Source organism: Myotis daubentonii, chromosome 14 (assembly GCF_963259705.1).
Source record: "Myotis daubentonii chromosome 14, mMyoDau2.1, whole genome shotgun sequence".
NCBI lineage: Eukaryota > Metazoa > Chordata > Mammalia > Chiroptera > Vespertilionidae > Myotis > Myotis daubentonii.
In genome coordinates, this window is record NC_081853.1 from 34,672,838 (window position 1) to 34,686,323 (window position 13,486).

A 13,486-nucleotide genomic window follows, 5' to 3' on the forward strand; every position below is an offset into this window, starting at 1 on the left:
TATATATATATATATATATATATATATATATATATATATATATATATATATCCTGTAAATATAAATTTTAAAGGTCTTTCAAGATAACTGACCATGAGAAAAAGAATTCAAAATTAATTACAATTTTAGGAAATAAAGATCTCTGTAGCTAGAAAGATGTTAGAATTACCTATTCCTCCTTTGTGCATAAATGAATCCATGATTATGCCTGTTACCCTATCTGTAAAATGGGATCAGAATAGTTCAAATTATTACCTACGGATAAAATGACATGTACCTTTAAGTTATATAGCACAGTGCCTGGTACTAAAAACATGCACTAAATGACTTTTACATCCATCCATGAAAACCAAGAGCAAAGCAAGGGATCTGGGAAAAAGTGAGAGTGCTGAGCTCAAAAATCAAGGCACCAGAGGTTCCAGAGCGAATAGAATTTTGCAGAAGCAAAGGAGGTCAACGCTGTTAACTCTGGCGAAGATGAGGACAGGAACATGAGAATGTTGAAGCAACTTCAGCAGAGCTGTTAAGCTGAAGCCACACCACAGAGTACAAAAGTGTCTGTCAAGAGAATGTGAACAGGCAGCCAAGCTCCACCTCAGAAAAGAATGAAGAAAGACGAAAGGAGCTGTGCCTAGGTGGACTTGTGCTGTTCCTGCCCTTTCGTCTTGTCAAGGAGTTTTCTGTAGTGCTTTAAAACCCAACTTGAAAGATCCCTGGATGTGTTTAAAGATAGGAAAAAATTAAGAGCAGATCTTACCACTTCTTGGAAATGTCCTCTTCCTGCAACTGCCAGCGTTCTTTCCTGGCCAAACCCAGTTTCCCCCTTAGGTTTCCAGAGTTCACTGGGTGCCCCCCTCTAGCACTAGCTGTTTGGCTGGCACATGAACCCAGGGCAGTACTGGAATGTAGTCACCCCCAAGACCAGGCAGGAGAAAAGGACAAACTCTCACTAGTCACTACTCCATAGTGACTTTAGTGCTTTTGGCGAGGTGATGGTGGTGGTGGTGGTGGTATGAATATTTATTTTGGACAGATATATTAAAAAGATGCCTCCCACTTTCTGCAACAACTGTATTAGCCATACAGGACAAGTAGCTTTGGCATTTCTTTCCAGTTCTGAATAATGTTAAAATTCAAGCCCATCTAGCTGTAAACCTTCTAAGATGAGAACCGCATGCAAAGGAAAGAGATTTTAAAATTGAGAGGTGCCCTAGCCAGCTTGGCTCAGTGGATAGAGCAATGGCCTGCAAACTGAAGGGTCCCGGGTTTGATTCTAGTCAAGGGTGCATACTTGGGTTGCAGGCTTGATCCTCAGCCAAGGTCAGGGATGTGTGCAGGAGGCAGCCAATCGATGTGCTTCTCTCACATCAATGTTTTTCTCTCTCTGTCTCTCCCCTTCCCTTTCACTCTTTCTAAAAAATCAATGGAAAAATATCCTCGGTTGAAAATTAACAAAACGAAGTAAATAAAAATAAATAAATAAAATAAAATTGAGAGGCATAAGTGCTCCAGGCGATATACCAGTCTGTTATAATGGGAAACGGATGAGACTATATATAAATAGAAAAGTGTTTCTAGCTAGTTTCACTAGATTCAGTTTTCAGGGAGAGAAAAAGAATTTCACATGAACATGTTGCAATGCATAAGTCTTGATAACATTTAGCTGTCTGGTTAAAAAGGCTAAACCTTTCACTATATATTTATGTATGTGTGTTTCTCTATGTTTTTATGTATGTGTGTAAATGTGCGCTGTGTTCCAATAAAACTATATACACACACACACATATATATACACACATACATATACATGTGTATGTGTTTAAAAATCAATTTTCTCATTACTACTTTGGAGATACTTGATTTCTGTGACAATATAACCTATTGTCATCAGAATCAAGGAAAACATAGGATTGTTTTTGGGGGAAAAAGCTGATCAAAACTTATCAATATTGAGTATTTTGATCATTTATGAGACTGAGCCATTTCTCTGTGAAAAATTATGCCACCATGTGAGCTACCATACAAGATTAGGAAAACTTCCCAGGAGCACTTTTACATACAGTACAGTGCTTTCTGGAGGATTAACTAAGGTGCTGGTTTTTGAAAAACTGCCATGTATCCATCTAGGCATATCCATCTGTCCCCATATCTTCCTCTGTCTGGTTCACATGTGTTACACATTAGAGGAATTAACCAAGGAATGTGGGCAGGAAAAACATTGCCTACTTTACAGTGTCTCAATGCTTGCTGTCATGAATACTGAGTAATTAATTTCATGATAAAGGAGGGGTTATCAGATGGATTAATCTACCTGTAAGCAGGTAAACTTGCTCTGATGTGGAAACATTTTGAGTAAATACATATTAACATTACTCTGAAAAAATGGGGTTTGTAGATGTGCCAGTGAGAAATCCTATAAATTATTGCTAAAATTGCTATGGCAATCAGCATTTTTATGCCTTCATTAAAATACTGGCAGGAACCCTCTGTTTTCAGATTTCCTGTTCAGCTATCATTCATTTGTGCAGGATGGGATATAGTTAAAAAGTGGGAGAATCAGGGTGTCTGTTATGGATATGTTAAAACATTACCTTTTAGGCGCCTAAGTGAAGTCATCTGAGCCTAGGTGCCTGGAGCCTAGGTTTGGGGATTGAGATTATGAAATGTCTTCCTCTTCTCTATTTACAAATATCTCCAATAAGTATGTTGTACTATTATTGTCAGAAAAGCCTGTAATAATTGAAGCCTCAAGGAAGGATGGCATCAAGAGAGCAAGCTTCTGATGTTCCCTTGTCTTGTCCCAAGAAACTATGGAAAACAAGAGGTAAAAATGGTGGGTGGGGTGCCTTTGGTTTTGAAATCTGGGAATGGTGACAACTACAAACCCAAGTTTCCAAAATAGAGTACTGTAGCCCTTCAAGCTCCCATATTTATGCAAGTTGTTTTTTAAAGACAAACTAATGAAATTGGCCCAATAACCATAATGTATTTTTTAAAGCAATTAAGGGATGTGGGCAGGAAAAGCATGGACTATAAGAGAAATTCACTAAGAAGTATTGTCATACTTTACCTTAGAAATATGAAAAATACGAGGCAAATATGTTTTGGCTTAGAATGTTCTGTTACTGGAAAATAAGTTAGAGATTGCATTTTTCACTAAGACTTGGCTGATAGGATATTTTGGTTTCTCCTACTACGAAATGTTGTCTTTCCTAAGCAAGATGTTCTGAGAACAGACTGAGACTCTAACTTTGTCCATACAGGAGCCTTTTTGGATACTCAGAGGAGTCACTGATACCAAGTCTGGTATCAAGTGCATCCATCCCAAAGAGAGCATCCTGTTGGGAGATTAGAAGGGAGATACAATTGATGCCACCTCCTTTCTGGTCCACTGGGATGCAGCGCATAGGCCCATTTTCCTTTTTTTGAATACGTGCGTAGGCAACCTTTTCTGTAAAGGGCCAGAAAGTAAATTGTTTTAGGTGCAGTGCGTCATATGGTCTCTGTTGCAACACAACTGTTAAAACACGCAAGCAGTGATAAACAATCCTATATAATAAAAGGTTAATATGCAAATCGACCAAACAGCAGAACAACCGGTCACTATGACACGCACTGACACCAGGGGGCAGACGCTCAACGCAGGAGCTGCCCCTGGTGGTCAGTGCACCAGAAGCCAGGCTCACAGCTAGCAAGTGCACAGCAGTGGCGGGAGCCTCTCCCACCTCCGTGGCAGCACTAAGGATGTTTGACTAATGGACATCCGTCAGTTGGACATCCCCTGAGGGCTCCTGGACTTCGGGAGGGCACAGGCTGGGCTGAGGGACCCCCCTGAGTGCACAATTTTGTGCACCGGGCCTCTAGTCCTATATAATAAAAGCCTAATATGCAAATTGACCAAATGGCAGAACAACTGCACTGACCACTGTGACACACACTGGCCACTATGATGCGCTCTGCCCACCAGGGGGCAGATGCTCAACACAGGAGCTGCCCCAGCCCGCAGGCCCCAGGCCAGCTAAGGCAGGTGCCAGTGGGGGCCCACCAGTCACCCTGCTGGTCACCCCACAGATCAGCCCTAATTGTAGGCCAGGCCTAAGGACCCTAACCTGTGCACAAATGTCATGCACTGGGCCTCTAGTAGGTTAATAAATGTGCATAGCAGTTTTAAGAAAATTTTACAAATCCAGCAGCAGAGTTGGCCTGCATACTATACTTTGTCAACCTCAAAACTAAATTCAGTAGTCCCATGTGGGTGAGTTAGGGAGGTAATCCTATATAATAAAAGCCTAATATGCTAAGTGTCCGACCGTTCATTCAACCATTCGACCAGTTGCTATGACACATACTGACCACCAGGGGGAAGATACTCTGACCGGTAGGTTAGCTTGCTGCTGGGGTCCAGCTGATCAGGACTGGGTGAGATGGGCCAAACACAGCCTGGAGCCCTCCTGTGGTCCCTCCCCAGCCCCAATCGTGCACGGTGGGGTCCCTCGATCTGCCCTGCACTCTCTCACAATCCGGGACCCCTTGGGGGATGTCGGAGAGCTGGTTTTGGCCCGATCTCTGCAGGCCAGGCCAAGGGACACCACTGGTGCACTAATTTGTGAACCAGGCCTCTAGTGAGATAATAAAATAGTTTCCCTAACTTTTAACACCTCTAGCTAATTCATGAGCCACCAGATCTGCTCCATGTAGATACTTACAAATTCTAGTGCAAATTCTATCATGCAACCATATGGATGAATGTGAGAAAAACAACAAAAACATACTTATTTTTAACTCCATAAAACTGGTCTAATAATGCTTAAATGTAAGGTTTGTCATATCTTTCTTATCAAGCCTGTATTTTCTATAATCACTTATTTGGAGGGGAGGGCTGCTATATATCACTCCAAGGATAATATTTTCTAAGATTCACATAAGTTCTTTTATACTATGCTTCTAAGATGTGGACTTCATGAAAAAGAGCAAATGGTCAAGGCATTACAGTATTTTCTTTATGACCATAAGATGGCACCAAACTGTCACTTCTCAACTAATGTGGACTTGAGTATACTTAGCATCAGAAGGCCTGAGTAGAAAATTAATTGGAATAGAGCTGAGTGGATACAAATATTTTTTATAAACTGTTTTTAAAAGGATATTTTGTTTTGAGTTCAAAAGCTGGAAATACTCAGAACCCACAAATGGACCTCTAGGCTCATGTAGAACCATTTGCCCAATTTCCAGCACTGTGTATTGTTAATACTGTGAGATGCGGTTTCTACTCAGAGGGTTACTACACAGAACAATGCAATATTGCTGAAGAAATAATGGTGATAAGGCAACCTTGGTTTAGATCTGAAAGGCAGTTCTGCCAGGCCGATCAGCCATGGGGCCCCCACAGAAATGTGGACTGTGCCAGGATATTTGTCAATTTAGCTAGACTTGAGCAAAAAGGAAAAGGAATGGCAAAGTGAAGTGTATACAGTGATCTGCACATGAATACTGCTACCTGGAGCAGCTGTACTAACACAGGGAGCTATGCTCATATATGCACAGGAACATTGGTATGTTTAGATTAGAAAAAAAACTTATAAGGATCAAAACTAATGGCCCAACACAATACAATATACAGATGATGTATTATAGAACCTGAAACTTATATAATCTTATTAAACAGTATCACCCCAATAAATTTAATAAAAATTAAAAATCAACAAATGGCAGCCAAAAAACTAATAGCTCAAATATTTTTCACTTATCTCCCCAAATTTCACCACTTAAATTTATTTTGAATTAAAAAAAAAAGATCAAATTTCTGCCTAGATTTATCAATGAAGTGGCTTGGACTTAAATTTTTAATGCTTTTGAAAAAATAAAATCCCACAATTTTATATCCAAACTTATGGCTGCATTTATGCTTAATAGTATTTTACAAGAAACTGTACTACACACACACACACACACACACACACACACACACACACACACACACGCGCGCGAGTGCGAGTCTTTACAGCAATCTGGAAAGGCCATCCAGGTTGCCTCTTCAGCTAGTCTTTGAAAAACAGGTAAAAATTCTGATCCTCAAAATTGAGGCAAGGAAAAAGGATTTTAAGTTTAAGGACTAGTGTCCCAAAAGACCAGTAAGTGGATCGTGTTGGCACACTGTGTAGCATGAGGCTAAAAAGATTCAAGGAAGAATTATGAGTAAAATGGAAATGAAAAAAAAAAGTTTTCTACTTTCCTACCATAAATTGCTTGTTTGGAGCAAGTAGCTATTTTCTAACGTTAATGCTAGTCACTTACTGGGTTTCCACCCACAGCAAATTTCAGTCCAAGCTATGCAGTTCTTTGCTATATATATTTTCTCACCTCTTAAGAAAGTATCTTAATGCAAACATGAAAAAAATGTTACCAGTGTTTTCTAGTCCAGCGGTCGCCAACCAGTGGACCACTGGTGGCCCATGAGGTCCTAAAGGTTGGAAACTGCTGGTTTAAGGAAACCTTTGGAGCAGCGGTTGCCAACCGGTGGTCCCGTGAAGTACCTTAATAACAGATTCATTTTGAAAACTCTGTAACAAAGGAGCCTGAATTTACATAACTGCTGATTTTTCTTTCAAAAAATATCTTGTTCTGTCAAAGCTGAGTTGATATTCATTTCCTGCTTTACTTTTACAGGGGGGCGGGGGGGGGGGGGGGAGGAGATGCTTGTAACATGAAAATATTTTCCTACTACATTGTCAGCCACGGCTTTAATTCATTCTGTTTTAGAGACCTCATCTAACATGTCCCTTGGCAAATTTCAAGACCACCACAAAATTCACACTTCAAACTGACCTGTGTCCCACTGAAGGCTGAGAGCCAGAAACTGGGGTACCTTCCACTTTTTCCTTTTCTGTCTTGTCAGATCAATGTTCTCTCTTAGAAGATAGATATTTTATGACTTTCTCTCCATAGTGACTGCCACAGCTCAACCCTTTACGCTTCTACAATATTCTAGTCTGTCTCCTTGTTTTGTTTTTTTATAATCTACCCTCTGTGCTTCCATCATCATGTTACAAGACAAAAATCCAAACTCATATCCCACTCTTGAAATCCTCTAGTATGTTACAAGTCTTTTATTTTACCAGGAGGCTCCTGTCTCGCTAAGCCTCACATTACGGATTTCATGCCTGAGCAGCCCGACTCCTGGCGGTTCTCACAGTCCCATCAGCCCCACCCACACTCCTGCCGAGGCTCTGCCATTGGCCGCAGTATCCTGCTGCTTCTTGGCTGGAGATTCCCAACTTAAGGATTAATTCCGATGCCACGAGTCCTGGGAAATGTGGGAACTTTGTCCAGTGACGTTACTTCCCTCCTTTGGCTACTGCAGCATTTGGGTCAGCATTTATCACTGTATTAGATGTATTTCACTTTGTTCTCCAGGGTTAACACACTGAGGACCAGTAGTTTTATGACTAGCTTTACCCAGTGGCCAGAATAGTTTCTATTGAACAAGTACAAAAAACGTTTTACATAAATGTTAAAGGCACACTTTAAAATTAAATTCCCATTGCATTTTGAAGTTATTTATTACATGTTGTTACAAACTAATATCTTTTTAAAGAATTCTCATGATTGGCCACAAGCCTTAGAACAGAAAACACAAGAATTCTCGTGATCCGTCCGTAATGTGTTAAGATTGAGGACTTCCCAAAGGCAAGAAACTACTTCTTATTTCTTAATTAATCTAAACCTACAACATTTTTTTCAAACTGTTATATCTACACTAGAGGCCTGGTGCATGAATTCATGCACAGGTGGGGTCCCTTGGCCTAGCTGGCGATCGGGGCCAACCGGGGGCCAGCTGGCCACAGGAAGTTGGCTGTGGGAGTGCACTGACCACCAGGGGGAAGTTCCTGTGTTGAGCGTCTTCCCCCTGGTGGTCAGTGCACATCATAGCTACCGGCTGGTCATCCAGTCATCCGGGCGTAATGGTCGCTTAGGCTTTTACATATATAGATTAATATCAAGGATTGATTAACCATTATCCAATTGTTAAAAACCAACTCTGAAAACCAAAATCCCAAATAAGACTGTCCTATAAGAAAGTCAATAACCATATCAAGTGCTAACTGAGCTCAAGGATACCTAATTATCAGGATGGTATGTCTGTCGTCATATACCAGTTGGGATTACTATTTACCCACATCATGTTTTAGTATGCAAATCAGCTACTGTTTGGATTGCAGCTTAGTCTAAAAAGGCATTTCAAAGATCTCAAAATGCTAATGTCAAGGTAAACTGCCTATAAAATGTATGCTAGATTCATTTTAACGTTATATATATTTTTAAAATAAATGTGCATTACTATCTTTCATGAAACAGCTTGGTAACAGTTATATCTCCTGTTAAGCATGTCCATGAACCACTCAAGGGCGTGGATGCCATCACCTTCCTATTCCTAGTGCACTCTAGCTACTAAATAAAAGTTTTTGGGTGAGTCACATGTGGAAGTAAAATGCTCATGAATTGCCAAATGACAAAGGCAGAAAACAAGGTAAAGTTAATTAAGGTTCTTAGATAAGGTATTTATTATTGTTTGCTACCAATTCATTTCATTGAGAAACTATTTTAAGTGTGACCAATATTCCTTTTATGTCCTACATAAAAGAGATAAAAATTTAAAGTGATTTCAGAAAGACTACTAGCGTAAAAGATGTACCTTGCATAAGTATGAAAGGTAAAAAAAAATGTGTTTTATCCTTTTGAGTTTGGTCACAGCTATTAAAATAAAGTCTGTATGCTGAGGGGGATGGTGAGAGGTTTAAGTTGCCTGGTTTCTCTCTGTTTCCTCTCGGGATCATGGACTAGTAAAATGTTAGAGAACACATTAAGCCTTGTTTCTTTGCAGCCAGTGTTAATCATCTGAGAACTGTGAGTTATTTCAAGTTCCTTTCTTTACTTCCCTGATGTTTAATCACGTTGGGGCCAAATAACTTTATGAGGTAGTCTAACAGCAAAATATCAAGTAAGTTAGTATTGTTAGGAACTCTAGCAAGTCCTAGGACTGAAAAAAGAGGTTAAAAAATAAAAATTTAGATAGTAAAGCATTTAAATTCCCCATGCTAATATGGATATTATACTATTGAAGATATATATACAAATATTTGAATTTGTTGTTGCACTATGGAAAACTGAAACCTGGATATAGTGGATCTGTACTGCACATTTCAGTTCTTTAAAATTGCAGATTCTATGTAGTATGAGTACTGCCTAATTTCTGTTATCTTAAACACCATGATTTTAATATTAACAATCACAACTGGAAGGTCATTAACTTATGAAATCTTTTTTTGTTGTTGTTCAAAAACCAAACAAAAGAACAGGCACATTTATTCCATACGAATCGTACTCTGAACCTACAATGCCAAAGCAAAAGTCTAATGTGCAATCAATATGTATTTCAAGTCTTTGTAACAAAGAAGAAAAATCATTAAGGAATTTAGGAGTGAGACATCATGTCACTAAAAATGAAGCTGACTAGACAATGCGTTTCATGTTCTAGCTAAGGAGATCTAACTATTGAGTCATTTTTTTTTTTCTTTTGGACTACTGAGTCTTAAAGGGTAAAGCAGACTAAATTACAAATGTCTCAGCTCCTTATACTCAACTGTTTCACTAACAAGGACTCAAGGTATAGATATTTTCCCTATTATTGATAACAATATTTTAGTGTTAACACATTCACAGTTTAATATTGGTGATAAAACCTACACTGGTTTATCCTGAAAGTTTAGAAAACAGAATAATTATAAAATATGAAACTCACTTCAGGAAGAATTAAACATTAAATTTAAGACCCATTTGTTTCAGAAAGAAAGTCAACAGGAAAATGGATTTGTAATTTTGAATGTCTGGCCCAAATTTGTCATACATTCTAAATAAATTACCTACACCTCATTAAACTATACTAAAAACTGACGGCAATACAAGAGCAAGTCCATCAATTTCTCTAGCATACCCAGTGAAAAGAAAGAAGGCAGGAATAAGTAGGAGAAGGGACAGGATTGTGCTGTAATCTAGGCCGGACAGGCTGCAGAAACATGAAGAGCAAGGCCAGCATGGAACCTTCCACACAGATCCTAGTTCTGAAACCACCTGTTTGGTCTTAAGGCTTTTTTATTCTTAAGTATAAAACTCTAAACTTCCTAAGAAAGATACTTAAAAGGACATTAAAAATAAAAAAAATTCAGTTATTCAGGTGAGGTACTTGAATTTATATATAGGGGATGACAAAATAGTATCTGACAAAGTGTGTATTTATATTTAACTCTAAAAGAAGGCATTACATGTTAATTTCTTGTAAATTTCAGCCCAATCGGTCTTATTTTTGAATCTTTTACTAAGTGTTAACTACACACATGACTAACCTAACTAGAATGCCACTAGTAGCCCTATATTAATTTTGATATACCAAAGGCTCATAGCTGGGGAAAAATAAGCAACCATTTATATTTACTACGAAAAGCAAACATTTACTTCAAATTGCATAATAGGCTTTTCAGTCACAAAAAGAAAGAAAAGAACAGTGATCTGACAGTGGTCACATCCTGTGCAAAAAACGTGAGATACAAAAATGGTAACACAAGGTATCTGAGCTGCTTACAATTGCAGAAAAAAAGGAAATACAGTAGCTGGAATATGGCACTCCTGGGAATCAACTTCTAAACCGAATAGAATGCCTTTGAAATGATTAAATTTATTTGTGTATTAGTAAGAAAGCCCCACCACCATAAATAGTACAATATTTAAAAATTAAAAAAAAATATTTATATCTATCTAAGATAGACAGTGTATTTATATTGTTAGACCTCTTTAAGTGGTTTAGGTTTTGCCTTTTTTTTAAATTTTTTATTAAATAAATGCCCATATGCTTTATAAAGTTCCCCTCAATCTCAAAAGCCAATTTAAATCAAGGAATGTGTTATCAAAGTTACATAATTTCATTTGAGACTGTCAGCAGGTTAAAGTCTTCAATCAAGTCTTTAGCATTAATGCTTATTTTTAGTCAATGAAAAGTTAAAAAGTTCTCAAATCTTCATTATCCTCTTGAATTTGCCCTTCTAAATGATCCTCAAACTGCAATTCCTAGTTTGCAAAAATAAAAGAATGCAATATGCATCATACTTCAAGAAAAGACGACGATGTTGAACTAACATGCTTCTGAATCTTTTCCCTGCTCCTCTCAACTTTCTTTATAATTTCCGACACTATGCACACTGACGAGGTGAGACCCAAAAGAAACAGCAGATCTGCAAGAGAAAATAAATTGGGTTTTATAATTCTTTGAAACTTAATAGCTTACATTTTTCTAACATCTTATCATAGGTTTTAAAATACATTGTTTCAAACCATTCCATGAGTTATCATCATCCTCAGCATAAAAATAAGGAAAGTCAGGCTCAAAGTTATTAAGTGACTTTTCCAAAGTCACCTAGCTATGAAAGGCAGCAGCCAGAGAACTAGGGCCCAAGTCCTCTGACTACTTTCCCTAAACCACAAATAACCTCATAACCAGTGGTTCTCAACCTTCTGGCCCTTTAAATACAGTTCCTCATGTTGTGACCCAACCATAAAATTATTTTCGTTGCTACTTCATAACTGTAATGTTGCTACTGTTATGAATGGTAATGTAAATATCTGATATGCAGGATGGTCTTAGGCGACTCCTGTGAAAGGGTCGTGTGACCGCCAAAGGGGTTGCGACCCACAGGTTGAGAACCGCTGCTCATAACCATAACCTTTCACAGCACCACAATCAAGAGTTTTCTATTTAACAGATCACACAGCCTTTTTAAAAGGCTATTCAAGCAGTGGTAACTAACCTGATTAAAAAACACCTATATAAAAATTATTCAGAAGTTTGCATTTCATTTGAAAGCCTAGGAGAACTCATCTTTAAAGACCATGTCATTACAACAGTATTCAAAGTATCTCACTCTTATTTACTACTTGAGAAATTGCTGTTGTCTTCTTAAAACTCCATTCTTTTTTTAAGAGGAAGGAATGTGAATAAAAGTTAAAATATTGACATTAGTAAACTAGTTCATTTTTAAGGTAAACTTAAACTTATAAAAATCCAGTGAGGATGCATAACTCATTTTCATAAATATTCAAATTAGCTTAAAAATCCAAGAATTGAAAGTAGCACTGCCATAAATACATCAGTCCTCATACTTACATAGGAAATAGGAAGATAAATTTTTAAATGTACTGCACCATAACATTTAATGTATATTACCTGAAAAAATAATGTCTATCTTCCACATAATCTTAATACCATTTTCTGCTTTTAGGTCAGGCTATTATTTGATAAAATAAGACTTAAAATTAGCAAGTAAGAATAGTGAAATATTATTTTAACTATCGAAATTATAATTTTCTAGAAAAGCAATTTGGTTTTCAGCGAGTTTAAATATAATCTCTTCACATAAGGTTGAAAAGTATAAACTACAATTATTCTTTAACAAGTTTTAATTTGCTACATTTCAGAAAACCCAAATATGATTTTGACAATTAGTAACTTATAAAAAATTAAAAGAAAAAAATTGCAAAAAATTTTAAAGCCTAGAGTTAGGAGAGTGACTCCCCTAGAGCTCTCCCAATTTAAAAAAAAAAAAAAAAGAGAGAGAAAAAAGCACACTCCTTTTTCAAATCAAGTCATTAATTTACTTATTTCACTTTTTAAGAGAAAATTTTTATTAGAACAAATGCATTAGAAAATACAACAATTCATCTAAAATACATAAATTATAAAGAACATTTGTTTTACCCAGTATACTTAGGCTCTCGGTTTGAAAAACTTTCTGAAGTGGAGGAAAGTAAATAACTAATAACTGTCCCATGATGGATCCAAGAACTGCGTAGCAAAACATTTTATTACTGCAGAGTCCAATCTCAAACACAGACTTGGTCTGTTGGCAAAGCAGAGTTTGATTATTACACCTTGGTCACAGAACAAACTACTTCATTATTACATTTCCTTCTAATTTTTAATAAGTTGGATTTAATTCACAATGGCAGGACCATGAAATCTCTTAATTTTAACTATTATTTAGGAATAATTCAAATGAATAAAGGTAAATTTTAAAGTAACTTTTCTTTATCAAGAAAGGGCTTTTTTTAAAACAGAGTGCTGTTATATATACCTTTTTAAAAAAATAAAAATCAATAGAAACTATTTTAGCATTCCAAAATTCAAGAAATTTTAATTGTATATGATTATTCTAAGTCATTTCTATCCATTCATTAAGGTAGATTAATCTAAAAACCTTTCTTGAAGAATGGACCTAGTTTATATGTGTATTGAAAAAGTAAAGCTGACTTTCATAAAATAAAAAATGAATAATATAGCATCTTCAAAAATTACTCTAATGATAATTCACTTGGAAAGTTCTAGCATGGCAAATGATAACAGATATAGTTGAGGATTCATAAAGTGCTCTAAAAATTAAAT

The 13,486-nt window shown here is 37.0% G+C and overlaps 1 protein-coding gene across 10 annotated transcripts in view; it reads right to left on the reverse strand.

Annotated features, from left to right (window-relative positions):
- The window catches only part of ATP2C1 (ATPase secretory pathway Ca2+ transporting 1), a 131,153-nt gene that overhangs the window by 4,774 nt on the left and 112,893 nt on the right, over positions 1 to 13,486 (reverse strand). For 5 of the 10 annotated variants that reach the window (XM_059663978.1, XM_059663973.1, XM_059663982.1 and 2 more), the window contains 3 exons: positions 12,803 to 12,944; positions 11,158 to 11,282; positions 3,335 to 3,451 (listed from right to left, as the gene is read on the reverse strand). In XM_059663978.1, coding sequence (XP_059519961.1) covers positions 3,350 to 3,451; positions 11,158 to 11,282; positions 12,803 to 12,944 — 369 coding nt within the window. In that variant the 3' untranslated portion in view covers positions 3,335 to 3,349. Of the gene's footprint in view, positions 1 to 169; positions 221 to 2,748; positions 2,809 to 3,107; positions 3,126 to 3,334; positions 3,452 to 11,157; positions 11,283 to 12,802; positions 12,945 to 13,486 lie in introns of those variants that run through there. The other 5 variants (XM_059663975.1, XM_059663977.1, XM_059663979.1 and 2 more) reach the window with 4 other exon arrangements.